The sequence below is a fragment of the Phycodurus eques genome, chromosome 10 (genome assembly GCF_024500275.1).
Source record: "Phycodurus eques isolate BA_2022a chromosome 10, UOR_Pequ_1.1, whole genome shotgun sequence".
Classification (NCBI taxonomy): Eukaryota; Metazoa; Chordata; class Actinopteri; order Syngnathiformes; family Syngnathidae; genus Phycodurus; species Phycodurus eques.
This window is the reverse complement of record NC_084534.1, coordinates 14,121,464-14,140,236: the sequence shown is the minus strand read 5'-3', so window position 1 is coordinate 14,140,236 and position 18,773 is coordinate 14,121,464. Positions and strand designations below refer to the sequence as shown.

General features: G+C 39.9%; 1 protein-coding gene across 8 annotated transcripts; it reads right to left on the bottom strand.

The window, feature by feature from the left end:
* Positions 1 to 240: 240 nt before the first annotated feature.
* On the bottom strand, positions 241 to 18,298 carry ikbke (inhibitor of nuclear factor kappa B kinase subunit epsilon). Of its 8 annotated transcripts, none has more exons than XM_061688043.1 (22): positions 17,948 to 18,298; positions 17,445 to 17,536; positions 17,178 to 17,315; positions 16,899 to 17,028; positions 14,468 to 14,649; positions 13,505 to 13,665; positions 13,323 to 13,433; positions 11,758 to 11,937; positions 11,444 to 11,640; positions 10,028 to 10,086; positions 9,846 to 9,937; positions 7,759 to 7,785; positions 6,768 to 6,869; positions 6,618 to 6,675; positions 6,200 to 6,312; positions 6,055 to 6,131; positions 5,948 to 5,987; positions 5,763 to 5,864; positions 5,527 to 5,623; positions 3,602 to 3,699; positions 3,460 to 3,531; positions 241 to 3,367 (listed from the first exon to the last, which is right to left on the bottom strand). In XM_061688043.1, exons 2-22 carry the CDS (start codon positions 17,532 to 17,534, stop codon positions 3,301 to 3,303), a joined length of 2,193 nt encoding a protein of 730 aa, XP_061544027.1. In that variant the 5' UTR covers positions 17,535 to 17,536; positions 17,948 to 18,298; the 3' UTR covers positions 241 to 3,300. The 8 variants fall into 8 exon arrangements, with proteins under 8 accessions (XP_061544027.1, XP_061544029.1, XP_061544030.1 ...); XM_061688045.1 differs by having other exon boundaries at positions 241 to 3,364; XM_061688046.1 differs by having other exon boundaries at positions 3,608 to 3,699.
* Between the last annotated feature and the right edge of the window lie 475 nt (positions 18,299 to 18,773).

Sequence of the window (18,773 nt, the reverse complement as noted above, 5' to 3'; positions counted from 1 at the left end):
AAATAACAGTAAATATATATATATATATATATATACTTTTTTACTTAAGTAGCCCACATTTCAGAGTTCTTTTACATAACTACAGCAGTTCAATCAGTGGATCTACTTTCACCAATCTTTAGTGTGAGTACTTTTGTCACCTCTGTCAGTAACACACAACCTCAGTAAATAAGTCAAGAAATAATGGTTACACAGTAGTCCCTCAGCTATTCACACTCCACTAGTCACAAATTCGCTGGAAAATATTTTTTTATTTTTTTGCATTTTAACTCAATCAATTTTTTTACAGTACAGAAATAAGTATGTGAAGCAAATCAAACTGTTAGAAGAGGTACTGCAGTTTTCCTTGTATATAGCCTACATATGGTTGGTATCCCATCATTTTCCCCATATATAGTGAATTGAACTCACAAACAAATGTGTCCAATAGCAAGGACATTTAAATAAGTGCAGACTAAGTGTGAAACGTGTGACATTTTGTTTTCCGAGCTGCATAACACAAAGGCACGTGAACACCCCCTCCCCCCAAAGATTTAACATTTCAGAATACAGTGAGTCATCTTCACAGAAGCATCGTTCCTGGAAACTCGAGGGACATTACTTTCATTTTTCTTATTATATTAGACAAGTTTATTACCAACAATAAAACAGAATAAAACCTAAACATGTAACAAATATTAAAATAAGGTAGACTATTTGATGTATAATTGAAGTATCTGAAAGTGTGCATTAATGCCTGAAATAAAAAACAAACAGCAAATTGGAATTCCCCCTTTTGAGTCAGTACTCTAATAGTGTGGTTGTCTTGTGCAGATGATTTCAAAACACAAAGCATTATTCACTAAATGGGGGAAAACAACAACACAGGGACAGACTAGAAAAGTACTTTAAAAGAACCAAACTGTGATGGAGAGGGAAATGGGGGATGATGGGGGTTGATTAAACAACCCCCCCAAAAAAATAAAAAAAAGAGTGAAAAGGAAGACTTTAGCCTTTTTACTAGTACTTCGTACAATATATAGGAATACTTTAGACCTTATAGGTTCCCCCTGGCTGACGTATGCGGTAACATACATGATGGATTTTCAGACTTGTGCGCTTGCTGTGCAGCTGTTATTATTTTCCTCTCAAGACAATAAATTACCTCGTATTTTCCTGTTCATAGGTGCTTACTGTTGTGAGATATGCTTTGTCCATCTAAGGCTGTTGTAGGTCATCTGACATAGCGTGGACCTAAGCAGGAAGTGTGTGACTAGCGACAGACCTAACTTGTGTTTGTGACTGCATGGGAAGTTATAAAGAGTCGTGCCAACACCACTCCATGACAGTTAGTCTCCGCTGTAACGCGGTCTAAGCCAGATTCAAGATTCCGGTGAAAGCCTACTGTACCATTTAAGCACTTATTCTGATGTTTAGCTAAGCAGTTAGCATGGCTTCCCCGTTTTCTGAAAATTAATCCTCGTCCTCCAATAGTGATAACAATACTTGTCAGAAGTGTTGCTTATTTGCTGCAACAGAGTCGAAGGTTACACAAGCGTACAGTGCCAGTCCCTCAGCGGCTTTTTCCCCCCCTTATCATTTTTCTTCTTCTATAGCCGCAGCCTGTAGTTAGCTGGTGCTGCACAAAATGCGCAGCCATGTTTATACTGAAGCAGATATTATGACGCCATCAACAAGCGTTATCACGATTGGTAGAGTTGAAATCTAAAGCGTTGGCCACTTTTACACCGTCTACCAAGTATACCGTTTATACTGCACACCCCTACATGACAGTCTGTTAGAAATTTAACAACACTAAAATGTAGCTTTTACACGATCAGGATTTTTGGGGATGATCACCAAGCTTAAAAAAAAAATGATAATCGATCACCGAGCCGATTACAAGATGGAGCAATGTGTCTATTTAAATGACCTGTTCATTTACTGTCTATACTTGTGTACTTAATTGCTCAAAAAAATATATTTACAATAAATAATGTATCTTTGTTCATCTATTTATGCCAGTGAGGCATAGTGACAGACAGAACAAATGAATGGTCTTTTATTAGATGGCAGGATGTACATACAGTAATTAATGTATCCACTTTTTGTCACATTTTTGTTTGTGGGTGTGCCGTGAAATTTTTTCAATTGTAAAATATGTTCGTTGGCTACATAAAGGTTGGAAATCACTGCTGTAGTCAGATCGTGTATTCTAATCAGTCAGGTCAAACCAACATTTCAACATGACAGAAATAATGGGTGCTAACTTACTGTAATTGAATTACTTCAGCCACACAGAAACTTTAGAGCATGATTCGACAGAACGGTGGCATGTTTACGTACAACCGTTAGTGCGAGTAGTAGCTTGTTGCCTGCTTGTTGTAACGTTTTGTTGCCTGCTTGCGAGCCGTATCGTATTAAAAGTACGTGAACATACCTCAAGCAAGGCTTAAACGAATGTCCACACACATTTTCCCCCATTTTGTCCTTACAATACAGTCGGCGCGATCCACTCTTGTTGACGGTCCCTCGGTAACGAGCGTATCCTGTCGCATTTGACAAGATAAAGCCAAAGATCGTAAAAAACGGGATGCGCTGGTATCTGAATACAAGATTTTATTGCAGTTGTCTAACATAGTGCAATCGTGAAAGACCAAATTTGTCTAGTAGTCTGATCCACATATTACGTGTTGTCTGTCTCAGACGTGTTGTATGTCCCACACCGCCGACATTTTTTAATTTATTTATTTTTTAACTTTATTGGCCGTCTGATATTTACAGTACTACGTCAAAAGACATGCGACAAGGCTAAAAATAAACTAGCTTTTGGATGCAAATATACTGTGCACGATGGCGACACGGAGTAAATGTCTTTTGCGGAGCCGATCAATGACGTCATTGACCAGATCGGTGAATTATGACAAAGACGATCAGCATAAAATGCTAATTATCGGCCGATACCGATCAGGCCGATAAAATCGGTGCAAAGTCTACGAAAATGTATTACGTTCTGTGAAGGAATAGCAGTGTGCCTTTCGACGGATGCCAGCTGGAATAGAATTCCACTTCCCCGTGACCTTGAATGGGATAAGCGGTATAGAAAATGAATGGATAAATGTATTAATGAGGTGCGCATTGAAGTGCTTGCTGGAAAACCACAAAAATCCCTCTGTGGTGTTTTGTCCCCAACTGTGAATCTTATCTCTTAATTGCGTCACAATCTGCTGTTTTCAGCTTCCTCTTGTAGCAGGCAGTCTTTGATAGCATCACAGCAGTCGTCCACCAAGTGTTCACCAGGCAATTAAAACGAGGCGCCTGTTACAGTGTGGCGGGCCGGGCCAAGCTCGGCCTCACGGCTACTGCAGAGTTCACTGCTTCTAGACTGCTGAACAATAAGGACATACAGAATCACAAAATGAATCTGTTAATTTAGTGTTGTGCCATAACTATGAACAACACTTAAGCCATTCTACAGACCTCTCAATAATGGTGTTGTTACACTGCAGTTCCCGGACCAGAATTTCCATTTCTTCCTTTAGGTGGTACATCCTAGAACAAAGAAAGACATAACATGCCAACTGTCTGTTTTTTTTTCATGTGCATATGCAGACACGCACACACAAACCTGGAGACCATTTGTTCCTTGTCCCTGAGTGGTATTTCCTGCTGCTGCTGTCCTCTGCTTGGCTGTAGTGTGACCAAGATTCTGTCCAGAATCTGAGGTGGACAGATGACATGTTAGATTTAGGGTTGGGAATCTCTGGCATAAGGCCGATTCGATACATATCTAGATACACAGGTAGCAATTGGATTCAAAAACGATTTCTTTACAGGCGGAACGATTCGATACGATTTGGTTTTGAAAAAAATTGATAGTGAAGATTTGCAAATGTCCTAATCATAAAGAACCTTGACTTAACCCAATTCTATAAAATGACATTTGTCTAACCCTATTTTCAAACATGTAAAAGACCACTTTAATCCTAAGATTTATGGCACTGTAAAAAAATACACATACATATACTTTAAAAAAAAATAAAAATCAAATCAATTATTTAAATAGACCACACCAATACAACAATTAATGTGAAAGATTTTCTCTTCTCAAACTCTGCAGAAACAATATTTAAAGAACCATGGGCGGTCTAGCACACCGCTACTGCACACACACACTGCTTTTTATATATATATATATATATATATATATATATATATATATATATATCTTTCTCTCTCTCTCTCTGCTTGTTGAGTGCTGACTGACTTTTGCGATTGTTGTGTCAGCTTTGAGTTGCACCTGGCTGTGTGTCCTCTCGGTAGTTTCTTTTTAGGGTCACACAGTACCAACACGGACGTATAAATGGACCGCGAGGACTCAAGAAGAAGCATTAGTTTGCTGAGTTACAGCCCAAGGAAATTGCCGAGATGTACCTACCTTTGCGATATTGTCTGCATGTTTACAATCTGCGGCACACATTTCGCCACCAGGCCCGGTGTCGACGGCAGACTTGAGATAAGGTACGTAATGTGAAGTTGCATTCAATGTTTACAACTCTTGGGGGAAAGCTACTATGCTATCACCGTCACCACGAAAGTCGCTTAACTAATGAAAAGCTATTTGATGTTGAAATAGTGACACTAAGGAGAAATGTAGTTAACTAGTAGTGTCGCTAGTATCCACCACTGCTGTGTTTGGTTGTAAGCATAACGTTACGTGCGGAGCACAGCTCGAGACCTCTTGCGCTTGTTTTACGAAGTGAAAACCATAAACCTTCAAGCAACTGATTCCTAGCCTCGCGACATCCGGTTCACAGCCCTAAAACCGATGTATCTACGGATTCCTGGCAGATTTTGTATCGATAGTCTGCTACAGATACAGTCGTGTCTCTCGCCTTTACGAATGGATATCCAATCGCATCCGTTTATTGTTCCCAACCCTATTTGCATTCAAACAAAAGTAAAAAAAAGTTATAACAATAATAGCGAATGGTTGTTTGTTTCTATGTGCCCTGCGACTGGATGGCAACCAGTTCAGGGTGTACCCCGCCTCCTGCCCGATGACAGCTGGGATAGGCTCCAGCACGCCCGCGACCCTCGTGAGGAGAAGCGGCTCAGAAAATGGATGGATGGATAAAGGAATAGCATTACAAGATTGAAGTAACACTTAAGGAAAGTGGGAGAGGGAGAAATAAACTACACAGATTGGAGTAGTTTCATTTGTTGTCGTTTTTCCTCAACAATTAAACCATTTAAGCACCCGTTTTTAACACTTATTTAATTAATAAACTGCAGCTATCCAGAGAAAAACTGATTGCTTCATTTAGGTTTTCAAGGGAAGTTTGACATTCACTGTCAATATATGTTTTCTCTAAATAGTACAACTAACAAATATCTATTCTTCAAATTTGTATCTTTTCAGTGTGGCCCTAATACCCTTTCATACAAACACTCACGGTGGATCTAGCAGCCGAAACAGTCATGAAAACATAGTTCATTCAGGCATAATGAATACATTTTCATTTACAGCCACTGTCTCCAGCTCACTTTGTTTTGGTGTTGCTCCGTTATCTCAAGGTCAGCCAACAAGCCTGTGGAGAAGGAACTGAAGTCTTGTAGATGGTTCTGCATCTCCAGTAAAATTCTGTGGATAAAGTGAGGCCATATTTCATTGGTTTTGTGGCTTCCGTAAATGTGTATTAATTTAAAAAGTTCTGTCTGAGGTACGGTAAATGTGGGCCAAAGTAAAGAGTTAACATGCTGCTGTTCAAACATGCTCTGACCTGCTCCATGTCCTAGTGGTGTCCAAGAGATCCTTGTATCTTAGTGCACAGTTTTCTCTAATAAGAGACTTCACACGCTTGATGTGCGAGGACAGGTGGATTCTAACAAAGATGAAGGATAAACAGATTATGTGATAACATTCTCAGGCTGGGAGAGCAGTCAAGCAGGTAAGTGTGACACATACTTCTCAAACTTGTGGATTTGTTCATCATTATACAACAATTCTGTGGAGAACACAAGAAGTTAGGGAGGGCAACAGGACCATGAATGTGAAGTTAGAGAGACACATACTGCCTGAGAGTCTGTCTTTCCGGTAAAGTTGATGAATCGCCACAATCTTTTGAAGGAGCATCTGCATTTTTTGACAGCTGGAGGAGACAAGAGGCCAAAAATAAAAAAACAGAACACCATGAACTGGGGTCTTCCTGCTATGTACCTTCTGTCATTATTCAGGGTCTCTGCTAGCCTGGCCTGCTCTATCTGCAAGTGATCCAGGCGGTTCTGAAATTCCTGAATGCCTGCGGCGTACCCAGGCAGGTGCTCATTGACCTGCATGGACGACAGCAGCAGCCACACATTGTGATATCTCGGACGTGTCACAAAAAACATCAACACATATGGTCGACACTATCACTAACAAAAGCACCAAAAGAAGGAAGGCCCACATTTTTGTTGCGTTTAGTAATGTATCCCTTTCAGCCAAACCAAAATAGGTGAGAACTTAAAACATATTTCCACTTCTTTAATTTGACAGTTTTCCCAGTGATCCAATTAAAGGATACCCACAATGTACCTGTTTTGTGTTTCCAGTTCAACGAAGGTAATGCAAGGTTAAGCCTCCTGGTATCACTTACCTGCTGCAACCTGTCATTCTTATCAACTGCACCCAGGTTTTCTGAAGCATGGTGACCTCTTTGTAATGTGAAAGACATGGGAAGATAAAGTTAAGACAGGAGCATTTTTTAAATTCCCTTATTTTGAAGTATGTGTGAAAGCAGACTCACAGAGTGAATATCCTGTGTTGTACGCCCAGGCAGGACTTGAGTCTAATGCTTATCTGCGCAATACTGTGCATAGCTTCCCCACACTCCCTGCGCACCCTCATCCTGGAAAACAGTAGTGAAAAAATGCCATTGTAATCACTTGAAATCAGGCTAGAAGATGAGATCCTTTATAATCACACTTTATATATGTAAATTAAAAGACACCATGTCTGAATAATCCCTGCCTGAAGACCCAGCATCAGTAAAGTTGATGTTTAGGTGTAGTTTAGAGACATACAAAAACTGCTAGACATTTCAACATTAACCTGACAAGAATTAGGGATTTTGGGGGGAATAATAACCTGATGTCATCTGACAAGAGTGTGTGATTCACTAGAGGGATAAGAAAGGAGTTAGTTGGTAGGAATTTGAAAGAAAGCTTTTCGACTAGAGTATATTAATTACAATGTATATTGTCATATTTTTAAAGGCCTCCTCCCGAGTAAACACCTTAACCCAAATAGACATCTGGTTCTGTTTGCAGTTGAGTAACTAAAGGCCCTGGTCATTATATGACGATAAAATGTATATAGAACCACAACAACACATAACATTAGGTACACCAGCAAGAAGAGCCATATAAAAAAAATTCTGCCTTTACAAGAATATTGATCCATCCATCTATTTTATGAACAGCTGTTCCTCATTAGGGTTAGGGCTGGAGCTGCTCCCAGCTGACCTTGTGCAAGAGGTGGCAAAATTAATACTTTGGCAAAAATTTGTAGCCTGTATCTGTATTTTCTGTTTGTCAGTCCTTTGGTAATTTAACATCCTGATTCAGCCCGTGGCCCTAGTGAGGAGAAGCGGCTCAGAAGATGGATGGATGGACATCCTGATTCATGGACACGGGGCTCGAGACAGCAACCAAATTGGTTGCATATGCAACCATATTTTCAGCATGTGCGATTAAAAATTTCACGCGTGAGTGCATGTTTTAATGGTTGAAAGTCACCTTTTTTTCCACTGCAATCTCCTCTTCCTGCACAAGAGCAAGACAGACACAGAGAGAGAAAAAGAGAGAGAGAGAGAGAGAGAGAGAGCGCGAGCGAGCGAGACAGCACTGTAACTCCGTCGTGTCAATCATTGTTATGAATTTCATTTGAGTTAAAAGAAACCCGCTGCAATATGATAAGGCGCTAATTGCAAACATTGCCTGCTTAATTTGTCTGTTGTTTTCATTTCCCTCATTATTACAACCACGGAGCCATGTGCAAAGGTTTTAGGCTGGCGACCAGTTCAGTGTGTACCCCGCCACTTTCCCGAAGATAGCTGGGATAGGCTCCAGCACACTTGGGACCCTAGTGAGGATAAGTTGTACAGAAAATGGATGGATGTTATGAAGATAGCAAAGCTAACAAATCTATCTATCTAGATAGATAGATAGATAGATACATCTATCTATACTCAGTTTATAGCAGAGACATACGAAGATACTTTAAATGCAGTTAAAAAGCCCAGACTCCTTTAAAGAGGATTGTATAACAGGGTTAGCTCTGGGTAATAAAACCTTTTCGCCACCAATGTGGCTAAACAGTGTAAATATCTCCAAGACACACTTGTGTGTAGTTAGCCACAACGTCACGTATTTGTGTGGCTAAACCTTTAGTTCTTGTCACTGGGAAGCTTTTAGGGTGTGGGCCCAATTAAAACTACCTACTCATCAACCAATCATCAATCAGTAGGGCTGGAGAATATGGGAAAATACTTTTAATTGTGAGGTTGTTTTTAAAAAAAATATTTTAAACAAATATTGTAATTGGAATTTAGCATAGGACGATTCTTATCCTCAGTGTTATTTACTAAACACAGCCAACAAATAAACAACTCAGACAACTGGAGAGCAACGAGTGACACTTTATCACGAAGACGTGAGTATAAAATCAGTTGAAATGATAAACTATGTTGAATGTTGATTAATGTTCTTCTCAATTACAGAAAAAGTGTTCAATTGATTAATTTATTTAATAATCCTCAAGAAGGATCTTAAGGACTTTACAGCCTATAAAATTTTCGCAAATTCAAAATTCTTAGTTAAAGGTAAACATTAATATTCTATCGGCGCCAAGCGGCATTGGGGCTTTTTCTTCCCTGATGCGCCGATACTCGCAGCTGGGAAAGCCCATGAACCTGACTGCTTAGCCAGCAGTGGCTGGATTGAAGCATTTTACTGTGGGTGGCGGAGGGAACAAAACCACTAACACCGTTCACACACGGCAGAATGAGCGCACTCACTTTAACTTTTATCAGGAAAGGCTTTTGAGTTTTGAAGCAGGAAACTTTTATTCGCCAGCATGATGACCATGGGCTATATACGCTTTGCCACATCCTGTTTCAATTAGCCATTGGCGAGGTGTCGAACGAGCAGTGCGAAACCTGTCATTAAAACAAAGTGCAATAATTACAGTAGTAATGATTAATCCATCTTCTGTTTGGGACTTTGATTTTAAATCCGTAAATAGGTTTGTTTTGCAAATTGTTTTGTAAATAATTTGCAAAATAGCATGAATAATCATAAACAACTTTTATATGGTTGTGGTACACTTATGCAATCATATTCAAATGTATGTCAATATTTTGCTTATAGTAATGCTCAAAATTAAGTGGTTTTCTCAGGGAAAGAGGGTTAGGAGCTCTCACTATAAAAACTGGGCCTTCTGAATTGAGCAGATGATCAACCAAAAGTACAAGCTTTTATTTTTATTTTTTAATGTAATTCACCCGTTTTGTCTGCTACTGCTTGTTGCAGACAAACCTCTTGTTCACAGTAACATTTTGGGAATATCATATCTCTTGAGTCACAATCAATCGAAACTATGGAATGCCGTGGTCATGCTGTACCTCCTCAAAATGGTGCGAACAAATCATGAACCAACTTTTTCCACCAGTTCAACTAGTGCAAAAGTTAGTGTAGAACACTGTGGATGGATGAATGATGCCAAAAAGATCAATAAAAATAAAATTAAAAAAAGGACAGCCATTTTGATTTTGGTGGGCTGTTCCATTGTGAAGTGAAAATAAGAACGCAAGAGTGCTTCTCACATGTAACTGTAATATCCTTCCAGTAGCAGCTCTCTGTGTGAGTGCAGCAACTGTACTATTCTCAGATACTGGTGGACCACTCCCACTATTAACTGCAATGACATTAAAAAGGGAAAGGTAATGATGACATGATGAGGCTTTTTTTTAATGTGGCAAGATGCAATAAATCACAGCCGTGCTACCTTGGTAAAGTTGTAGTCTGCCATTACATCAAACTTGGGTGGGATGATGGGAGTCTCTGCTACAGATGAGATATACAGTGGGTATGGAAAGTATTCAAACCCCCTTAAAATTTTCACTCTTCTTGATATTGCAGCCATTTGCAAAAATCATTCAAGTTATTTTTTTTCCACATTAAATGTACACACAGCACCCCATATTGAAAGAGAAAAAAAAAAAAAAAAAAAAAAAAAAAAAAAAAAGAATTGTTCAAAATTTTGCAGATTTATTAAAAAAGAAAAACTGCAATATCACACAGCCATAAGTATTCAGACCCTTTGCTCAGTATTTAGTAGAAGCACCCTTTTGAGCTAATACAGCCACGAGCCTTTTTGGGAATGATGCAACAAGTTGTTCACACCTGGATTTGGGAATCATCTGCCATTCCTTCTATCAGATCCTCCACAGTTCTGTCAGGTTGGATGGTGAACGATGGTGGGCAGCCATTTTCAGGTCCTTCCAAAGATGCTCAATTGAGTTTAAGTCAGGGCTCTGGCTGGGCCATTCAAAAAGAGTCACGGAGTTGTTCTGAAGCCACCCCTTTGGTATTTTAGCTGTGTGCTTAGGGTCATTGTCTTTTTTGAAGGTGAACCTTCGGCCTGGTCTGAGGTTCTGAGCACTTCCGGAGAAGGTTTTCGTCCAGGATATCCCTGTACTTGGCTCCATTCGTATTTTTTTTTTCAAACCTTAAGGTACCTTAAGTGCAGCAGAATTTTTTTTGGGACCTTGGCCAGATCTGTGCCTTGACACAATTCTGTCTCTGAGCTCTTCAGGCAGTTCCTTTGACCTCATGGTTCTCATTTGCTCTGACATGCACTGTGAGCTGTAAGGTCTTATATAGACAGGGGTGTGGCTTTCCTAATCAAGTCCAATCAGTATAATCAAACACAGCTGGACTCCAATGAAGGTGTAGAACCATTTTAAGGATGATCAGAAGAAATGAACAACACCTGAGTTAAATATGTGTGTCACAGCAAAGGGTCTGAATACTTATGGCTGTGTGATATTACAGTTTTTCTTTTTTAATAAATCTGCAAAAATGTAAACAATTCCGTTTTTTTTCTGTCAATATGGGGTGCTGTGTGTACATTAATGATAAACAATTAACTTAAATGATTTTAACAAATGGCTGCAATATAACAAAGAGTGAACATTTTAAGGGGGTCTGAAAACTTTCCGTACCCACTGTACACACAAAAGCGACTCATTTATGATAAGTGCTGATGTCCAATGCAATTATACAGTATTGTGATTTGTACCATATACTTTATCTCAATTTGCTGTATGCAGCAGACAATATATGACACTATACATGATGTACTGTAAAATAAAGACACTATACATGATTTACTGTAAAATAAAGTCAAAGTGCATCATACGTTCTCTGAAGGGTAGGCTGCTGCTTGCTTCTGGCCCGTGACTCAGCAGGATGAGAGGCCTTGCAGTTGTCGTGTGAGGGAGATTGACCACCTTCATGCTGCCCTCGAGTGGGAGTTCATGTCCCAAGTAGAGTAGCTGTTGGTGCTGGACATCAATTCCAGTGTGCATCGCCACCTCCTCAAAGAAGACAGACATCCTGGGTAGATGGACAAAACAAAGTACAGTTATGGCTATACAATACAAAATGTCTGCTGAAGCAATCATTTAACTGCTTTGTGTTAGAAAACAAACATTCCAAAATGTACAGGCTCACGTGTTGTAATGATGTATGTAGACACAGTGCGCCATGGCCTGCTGGAGAGCAAATAGGTGCACAGGCTGCCGCTGCAGGATGTCTGTTGTGGCTGTGAAGAACTGGTCAAAGCTCCAACACCTCTCCTGATCCACCTCAAGAATACCAGCAAGTACTGGAACTAGATGCATCTTGAGACCCCTAGGAGACAGTCAAAAGTGACATGGGTGAGCATAAAATGCATGGCAACCACAATGTATTACTCTGAGCATCTTCCAACTATTTACACATCATATATATTGTTTAAAAGAAAATTGAAGTTCCAATAATCAAGTGTTCTGTTTTAAATTACCTGGCTAATGCTGTGGACATTGGCACTCATTCCAGAGTTCTGGACTTGTCCGCAGAGAAAATTCCCCCCAAATATCCTCAAAGGTTATTTGAAGCTCGTCTTCTGATGACATATTTGTTTTTCACCCACTTTTTTGGTCAGCCCACATGCAGATTCATTTCCGCCTATATTAGTCAGCTCATCGTTTTAATTATTGAATCATTCATGGCCCTACAACCTGACGTAACACAGGTGCTTGCTTTTGTGACAAAATATTTTTTTATGGCCGAGAAGGACTTTGATGGCCACGGCTGTCAACACAGCATACACCAGCCAGCATGACGCCATGTTCGTACAATTTTAATCAATGACAACCTAATAAATGAGCGACTTTTTAGCATATTAAATTAGCGATTGAACATAATTTTGGGGTGCTCTTGTGCTTGATGTGAGTGTGTAACAATATATAGTAGCTTGGTGTGAGCAACGCTTTTGATGAGGACAGATGGCGCCCGGTGCCGTTGATGTCATTGTGCTACAGTATATGTTAGCAATATAAGGTATAATGCGAACTTGAACAAATCGGTGTTTGGTAACTCAAGTAAGATGGCGTTTTTTTTTTGTTTTTTTTTTTATATTTCCTGAAAAGTTGTCCTTTTGGAGGTGGGGGATTCCGCTCGACAGCGATATATAAAATATGAGTGCCACTGTTACCTTTTTAAATTGCTCTCGTGTAAGTGTAGTGCAGCAGTGGTTCGAACAAAGTAAGCAACATCTTTTTATAGCAGATTAGTGGTGCAGCACAGAATAATAATGCAAAATATATATATATATATATATATATATATAGTCTTAAAAAAAAAAAAAAAAAAAATCTAAATGCCCAAAATTCTGTACAGTATTCAGAAAATGCAGTAAAAAAATAACGTTCTCAAATGGTAAATTAATCAATTTCAAACAGTGCAACATTGTTGAAGTAAAACCCAGACCACTCCCAAGGAGGTAGCTTCATTCGGTCAGAAATAAAATCACATTTCAGGGTACTGTGCAACTAGTTTAGTATAGAAATAAACAACAGAAATCTCAGTTCCACGCTCAATTTACAGACATTACAAGTCTTTGTCGTACTGTCGTCGCCAATCTTTTTCACCCAATACCGATCATCTAAAAACTACATTTACTGATTACTGATCACGTGAATGGATCGGGACAACTACAACACATACACACATATACTCGCTCTTTTAGGACATACTGTGACAGTTGGCAGCTGTCCGGCAGGTATGAGCTCCACTCTATTGGTCCGTTATCGACCCGCTGTAATCCAGAAATGGCCCCCATTGGTTTATCTGTGGTGATTTTGTACCTGCACAACAAACAGAAGTTAATAACATCAGGAATTTACTGTGCAATCTAAAAGCCAAGTTCAAGACTTACATGGTTTGCTTGTCCCTGCGGGGCCCTCTGAATGGCATGAAGGGGAGAGACCCAGTGGCAGTGTGGTAAAATGTCACCCCGACGCTCCACAGGTCCACACTCACTCCATAGGACTTCTGGTGATGGTTACGAAGCACCACACGCTCATACATGTCTGGGTGCTATACACAAACACACATAAAAATCTACAGTGGAACCTTAGTCACGTCAAAAGTGGACATTTTCTTGAAAAATAAATATCTTCAGAATCATCTAAAACTTTAACTTCACAAGTGGTCAGAAAGGTTGACCTAGGATTAGTGTTTTTTGTCCAGGTTGACAAGTTTTTATGCTCCTAAATAAACATCACATATTTTACTCAAAATGGTGTCAACCAGAAATTGTCAGCTCAGTATTTGTGCGCCCTCTTTTTCAAATTTTAATGTTTAGTCATAAAGTATTACACCACTGAAGCCGGTACTTTAAAATTATCCACTGGAGGGCGTACATCTTTTACGTCACTAAAAGATTATCCTGGTTGCAACATCAGAGTGCCAAGCCTTACATTAAAAAATAAAAATAAAAAATACCTGCTAATTCACAAACTGTGACTAAGAACAGGAACACTGCATGTTGAAGTGATACATCTCGACTGAGATTTAAGCTTTGTTAGTCTGAAAGAGCTAAGTTTAGCCTGGGTTGTTAGTGGAAGTTGTTAGTCTTTCGCCACATGCGCATGCACACTCGCAGTGCATTTTTTTCTATTTTTAAAGGACAATGTTGTAAGATCAGTTATCGTGAATAGCTGGCAAGGAATGAGCGAAATAAAGTAATAGTATGACACATAAACATTCCACACATGGATTTGCATGACCACTTCCACTGGCAAAACCTACTGGGCTCGGGCATGGTTTAAATGTCTAAGTGCCGGTATCGCCTACACGCTTATATCATACAAATGTTTTTTTTATCGTGATTTCTTACCAGATATTCTTCAGTTCCGTAGATGGACATAAACTTTTCGTCATCCTCCAATTCTCTTGCCGCTCCAAAGTCAGTCAGCTTATAGACAGACCTACTGTCCTCGCCCGTCTGCCGCATTATGTTGCCCGGTTTAATGTCCCTGTGCACCACGCCGTTCTCTCGTAGATGGTTCATTCCCTGCACTAAAATTGAACGGAAGGTGGGAGTATATTTACCTTAATTGTACTTAATAGACAGCTTAGGAATCAGGGGTGACAAACCTTGAAACAGAGCTAGTTCTTGGGTACCGATTAATGAGAAGGGCTACTAGTTTGATACACACTTCTAAAATAACATATTGCTCAAACAGTTTTGGGGTAAATAATCTTGTCATCATTCTGCCTGCTTGCTTGTCTCCACCAGTGTTTTGGGTTGGTCATGCGCTACAAACTTGGTTTTTTTTTTTATATATAGGTAGTCATTTCCAAATTTACAGCAATCGGAATGTGTTTTTTAAAAAAAAAATAGGAACAAATAAAAGGCAGGTGCAGCTCGCTTGTAAGTGGCAATTTTTTTTGGGCGGGAACAGCAAAAAATAAAAAATTAAAAAAAAGACCCATATCACTGTTCAACTAGTTTAAGATGAGAGCCATGGGCGACTCAAGTGGTCCTGGGGGGCTACCTGGTGCCTGTTAGCTTAGTTCGAAAAAAATCGAATGAGATAAGTTTTGCAAAAGACAGTAATTCTCTATTGTGACTGACACTGCCAAGACAGTCATAGCGTGGAACCTCCAAATAAAATAACCAACGTGGATGTCAGACTGTCATCACAAGATTTCGGCTAAGACCCCTATCTCACTGGCTGAGACGTCGCCAAGACTGCCGAAACTGATCAGTCGCGGTGACTCCGGGAGACCAAAGTTGTAGTCTGGCACCACTCGGAGGATGTCTGGGAGACATCTCCAGACAACGTGACAACCGATTCACCCGGAAGTCGCTGAAATACTGTGTGTATATGTATATGTATGTGTGTGTGTGTGTGTGTGTGTGTGTGTGTGTGTGTGTGTGTGTATATATATATATATATATATATATATATATATCTCTCTCTCTCTCTCTCTCTCTCCATTATCCGAGCTGCTTATCCTCACAAGGATCGCGGGAGCCTTCAATTAAGCTACCATGCATGTTTTTGGGATGTGGGAGGAAACCGGAGTGCCTGGAGAAAACCCACGGAGGCACGGGGAGAACATGCAAACTCCAAACAGGCGGTGCCGGGGATTGAACCCCCGTCCTCAGAATTGTGAGGCAGACGCCCTAGCCAGTCATTCATATATATATATATATATATATATATATATATATATATAAATGCATATTATTTGTGTTTGTGAGTGTATGGTGCGTGCGTGCTCCCTGACAATTTTTTGTTGGAATTCAAAGCACTTGGGCTGGTAAAGGATATTAAAAATGGGGTACTGTATTTGTATTTTCTGTGCTTTTTGTTTCTTCAAATAAATACACATTGAGTGACACCATGCTAGCTATTCTACTATTTTTTTGTTTAGTTTTATTTTACACACCTAGTAGCCTTCAGTGTGATATGCAGTCTACTTAAGATCACTCATTATCCAGATTTGGTTTTTTTAAAAGTTTGTATCTGGATCAGACTGATCCAATCCAATTTTTCTTGAATCAACTGCAATAAAAGTAAAACGCATTACATTTAAAAAATAAATTAATTAATAAATACATTTAAAAACAAAAAAGGGATTTCAAAATCGTGGCAGCACGGTGAACCGACTGGTTAGCACATCTGCCTCACAGTTCTGAGGACCGGGGTTCAAATCCTGGCCCCGCCTGTGTGGAGTTTGCATGTTCTCCCCGTGCCTGCGTGGGTTTTCTCCGGGCACTCCGGTTTCCTCCCACATCCCAAAAATATGCGTGGTAGATTGATTGAAGACTCTAAATTCCCCGTAGGTGTGAATGTGTGCGCAAATGGTTGTTTGTTTATATGTGCCCTGCGATTGTCTGGCGACCAGTTCGGGGTGTACCCGGCCTCTCGGCCGAAGATAGCTGGTATAGGCTCCAGCACACCCGCGACCCTTGTGAGGATAGAGCGGTACAGACAATAGCTGGATAGATGGATTTCAAAATCTGGAAAATTTTGATCCCAATTACACTTTTTGAACAACTGGGCCAAGGTGACATCACAGAGACTCTAGTCGCCGTCAGGTCACCAACTTGTCTCCAGGCCAGTGAGACATGGGTCTTAGTGAGCATCAAAAGCATTAACTGGAGGCGATTAACATTATGACCACGACACTTTGACCCTGGGAAGTATTCATTTGATTTAATTTTTTCCCCACTGGGACAAATAGTGGAAACGACTGTGTTGGAGGTTCCACTGTACATTTAACAATTTTACAACATTTATTAAACTCCCACCTACCAACACATTGCAATACAGTGAGAAACTCTGTCTCGGCCAGGCCAAAAGCATTTTCTGGCTCTTCAAGCAGGTTGAGCAAACTTCCCCCTGAGCAAAATTCCATGACTAGAACTTTCTGTTTAGATGGCAGCTGCAAAAGACAAAGAATAGGTTTGGCACATTCAGTAACATTCACATTTTAATCTAACAGAGTGACTAGATAAATGTCCAGTATACACAGGAGGAGTAGGTGTATACTGTCAATTGCGTGTTTCCCTGCATGAAACGTAGCCTAATTACCTCCTCCACTGTAAAAAGCTTGACAATGTTTTTGTGGTTGAGCTTCCTCAGCATGTCAAACTCCCTCATCTGGACCTCGTGAGTGCGGTTGTAGCTCGCCAAGTTGAACACCTTGACTGCCACCAACTCACCTGTCCTCTAAACAAACATTATACACAATTACACACAACAGCAACAACAAATGGGCGAGGTCAGTATTTTGACTTGGTGTCGAGGAAATATGACCAGCAGAGACGTGTGGTGATTGAAAACAAACTAAGAGGTAACCTTATTTCGAGCTTTGTAGACGCAGGCAGTTGCCCCTTGACCCAGGACATCCTGTAAGGACCACAAGTAGTTGGGGGTGCTTGCTGTCATCTCTGACATTATGGCAGCAAAGAGTCAATTAATGAAACATGGGCACAAATCTTAGTTTCTTATCGTTAAGTGAAATACAGAAGTAGCAATTTCTAAATCTCTTTAGTACAAATAGACAAATATTCCTTACTAGATACACACAAAAATATAACTTAATAGCTTTAGAGAAGTGGTTCTACTGAGCCAGCGTGTCAGATTTTACAGAGAAACAGCACGTACAAAAACAAAACAAAAAACAAAACTTTTTTTTTTTGGACAAATAACTTCCATAGATGTCAATACTATCTTAGCAGTAGTTAGCAGATAGCACATATATTGCACAGCTCAGTTGTGTCCGCGCTCGTCAGTAATCCGTAAACTAATTGGCTTCCGTGTAAAAGCAAAAACTTCCGCAGCAGGATAAAGTACCACACCTGAGGTTGAATGTCTTTACAATGGCTGCCGCGAGCTTTCCTTTCCTTCGGTATTTGGGGCCAAAAGGGTGTTGTAGTTCTGTCTCAAAGCAGCGCTGGTAACCACATTTCAGAATTTGGACTCACGGAGGAAGTGTCTGCTCGGCTCGCTGTCTGCTGCGGTTGAGTTTTGATTGCGGAAACGGAGCTAAATGTGCTAACGTGAACGGTTTCAAACGCTACCTCCAAAATATGTCACTGAAGCGAAAAGTCACCTCCTGGTTAAACTTGTATCCATTACGTGGACTTTTAGAAGAGAGGAGCAGCCACAAAATACTAATTTCGGTAGATAAACCAGCGTTTAAAGTGGGTCACGTGACATTAAGTCCTGCTCAGTCTCGCTACTGACATTTACATTCAGAAATACGTTTACTAATTGTCTTCATTGTTTATTACTTACATTTACATTACTATTTACAAATAATTTGTCTTCATTGTTTTAAAACTTTTAAACTTTACTAAAAAAAACAACGTCCCAAGTTTATTGATTCAGGACTTGGGCGAGGTGGCTTCTGGGAGTTGGAGTCATTGGTTACCTCAGGAATAAGGCACGTTTTGAACACGTGGAAACAAAAACATTTTCCACATATATTGTGGTATAAAAATATACAGCGTTGGTTGTACTATAATGGGGTCTGAGCTTTAATCAACTAGTATTGTGTATATATTAAACACGTTCAAGGAGTATCTGCAGACAAATGTCAATTACTTTCGTCTGCACATACTTGCTAAAGAACTAATGCCAGTTTGGGCAGAAAGATGATACATGAAGTCAAAAATAATAGCA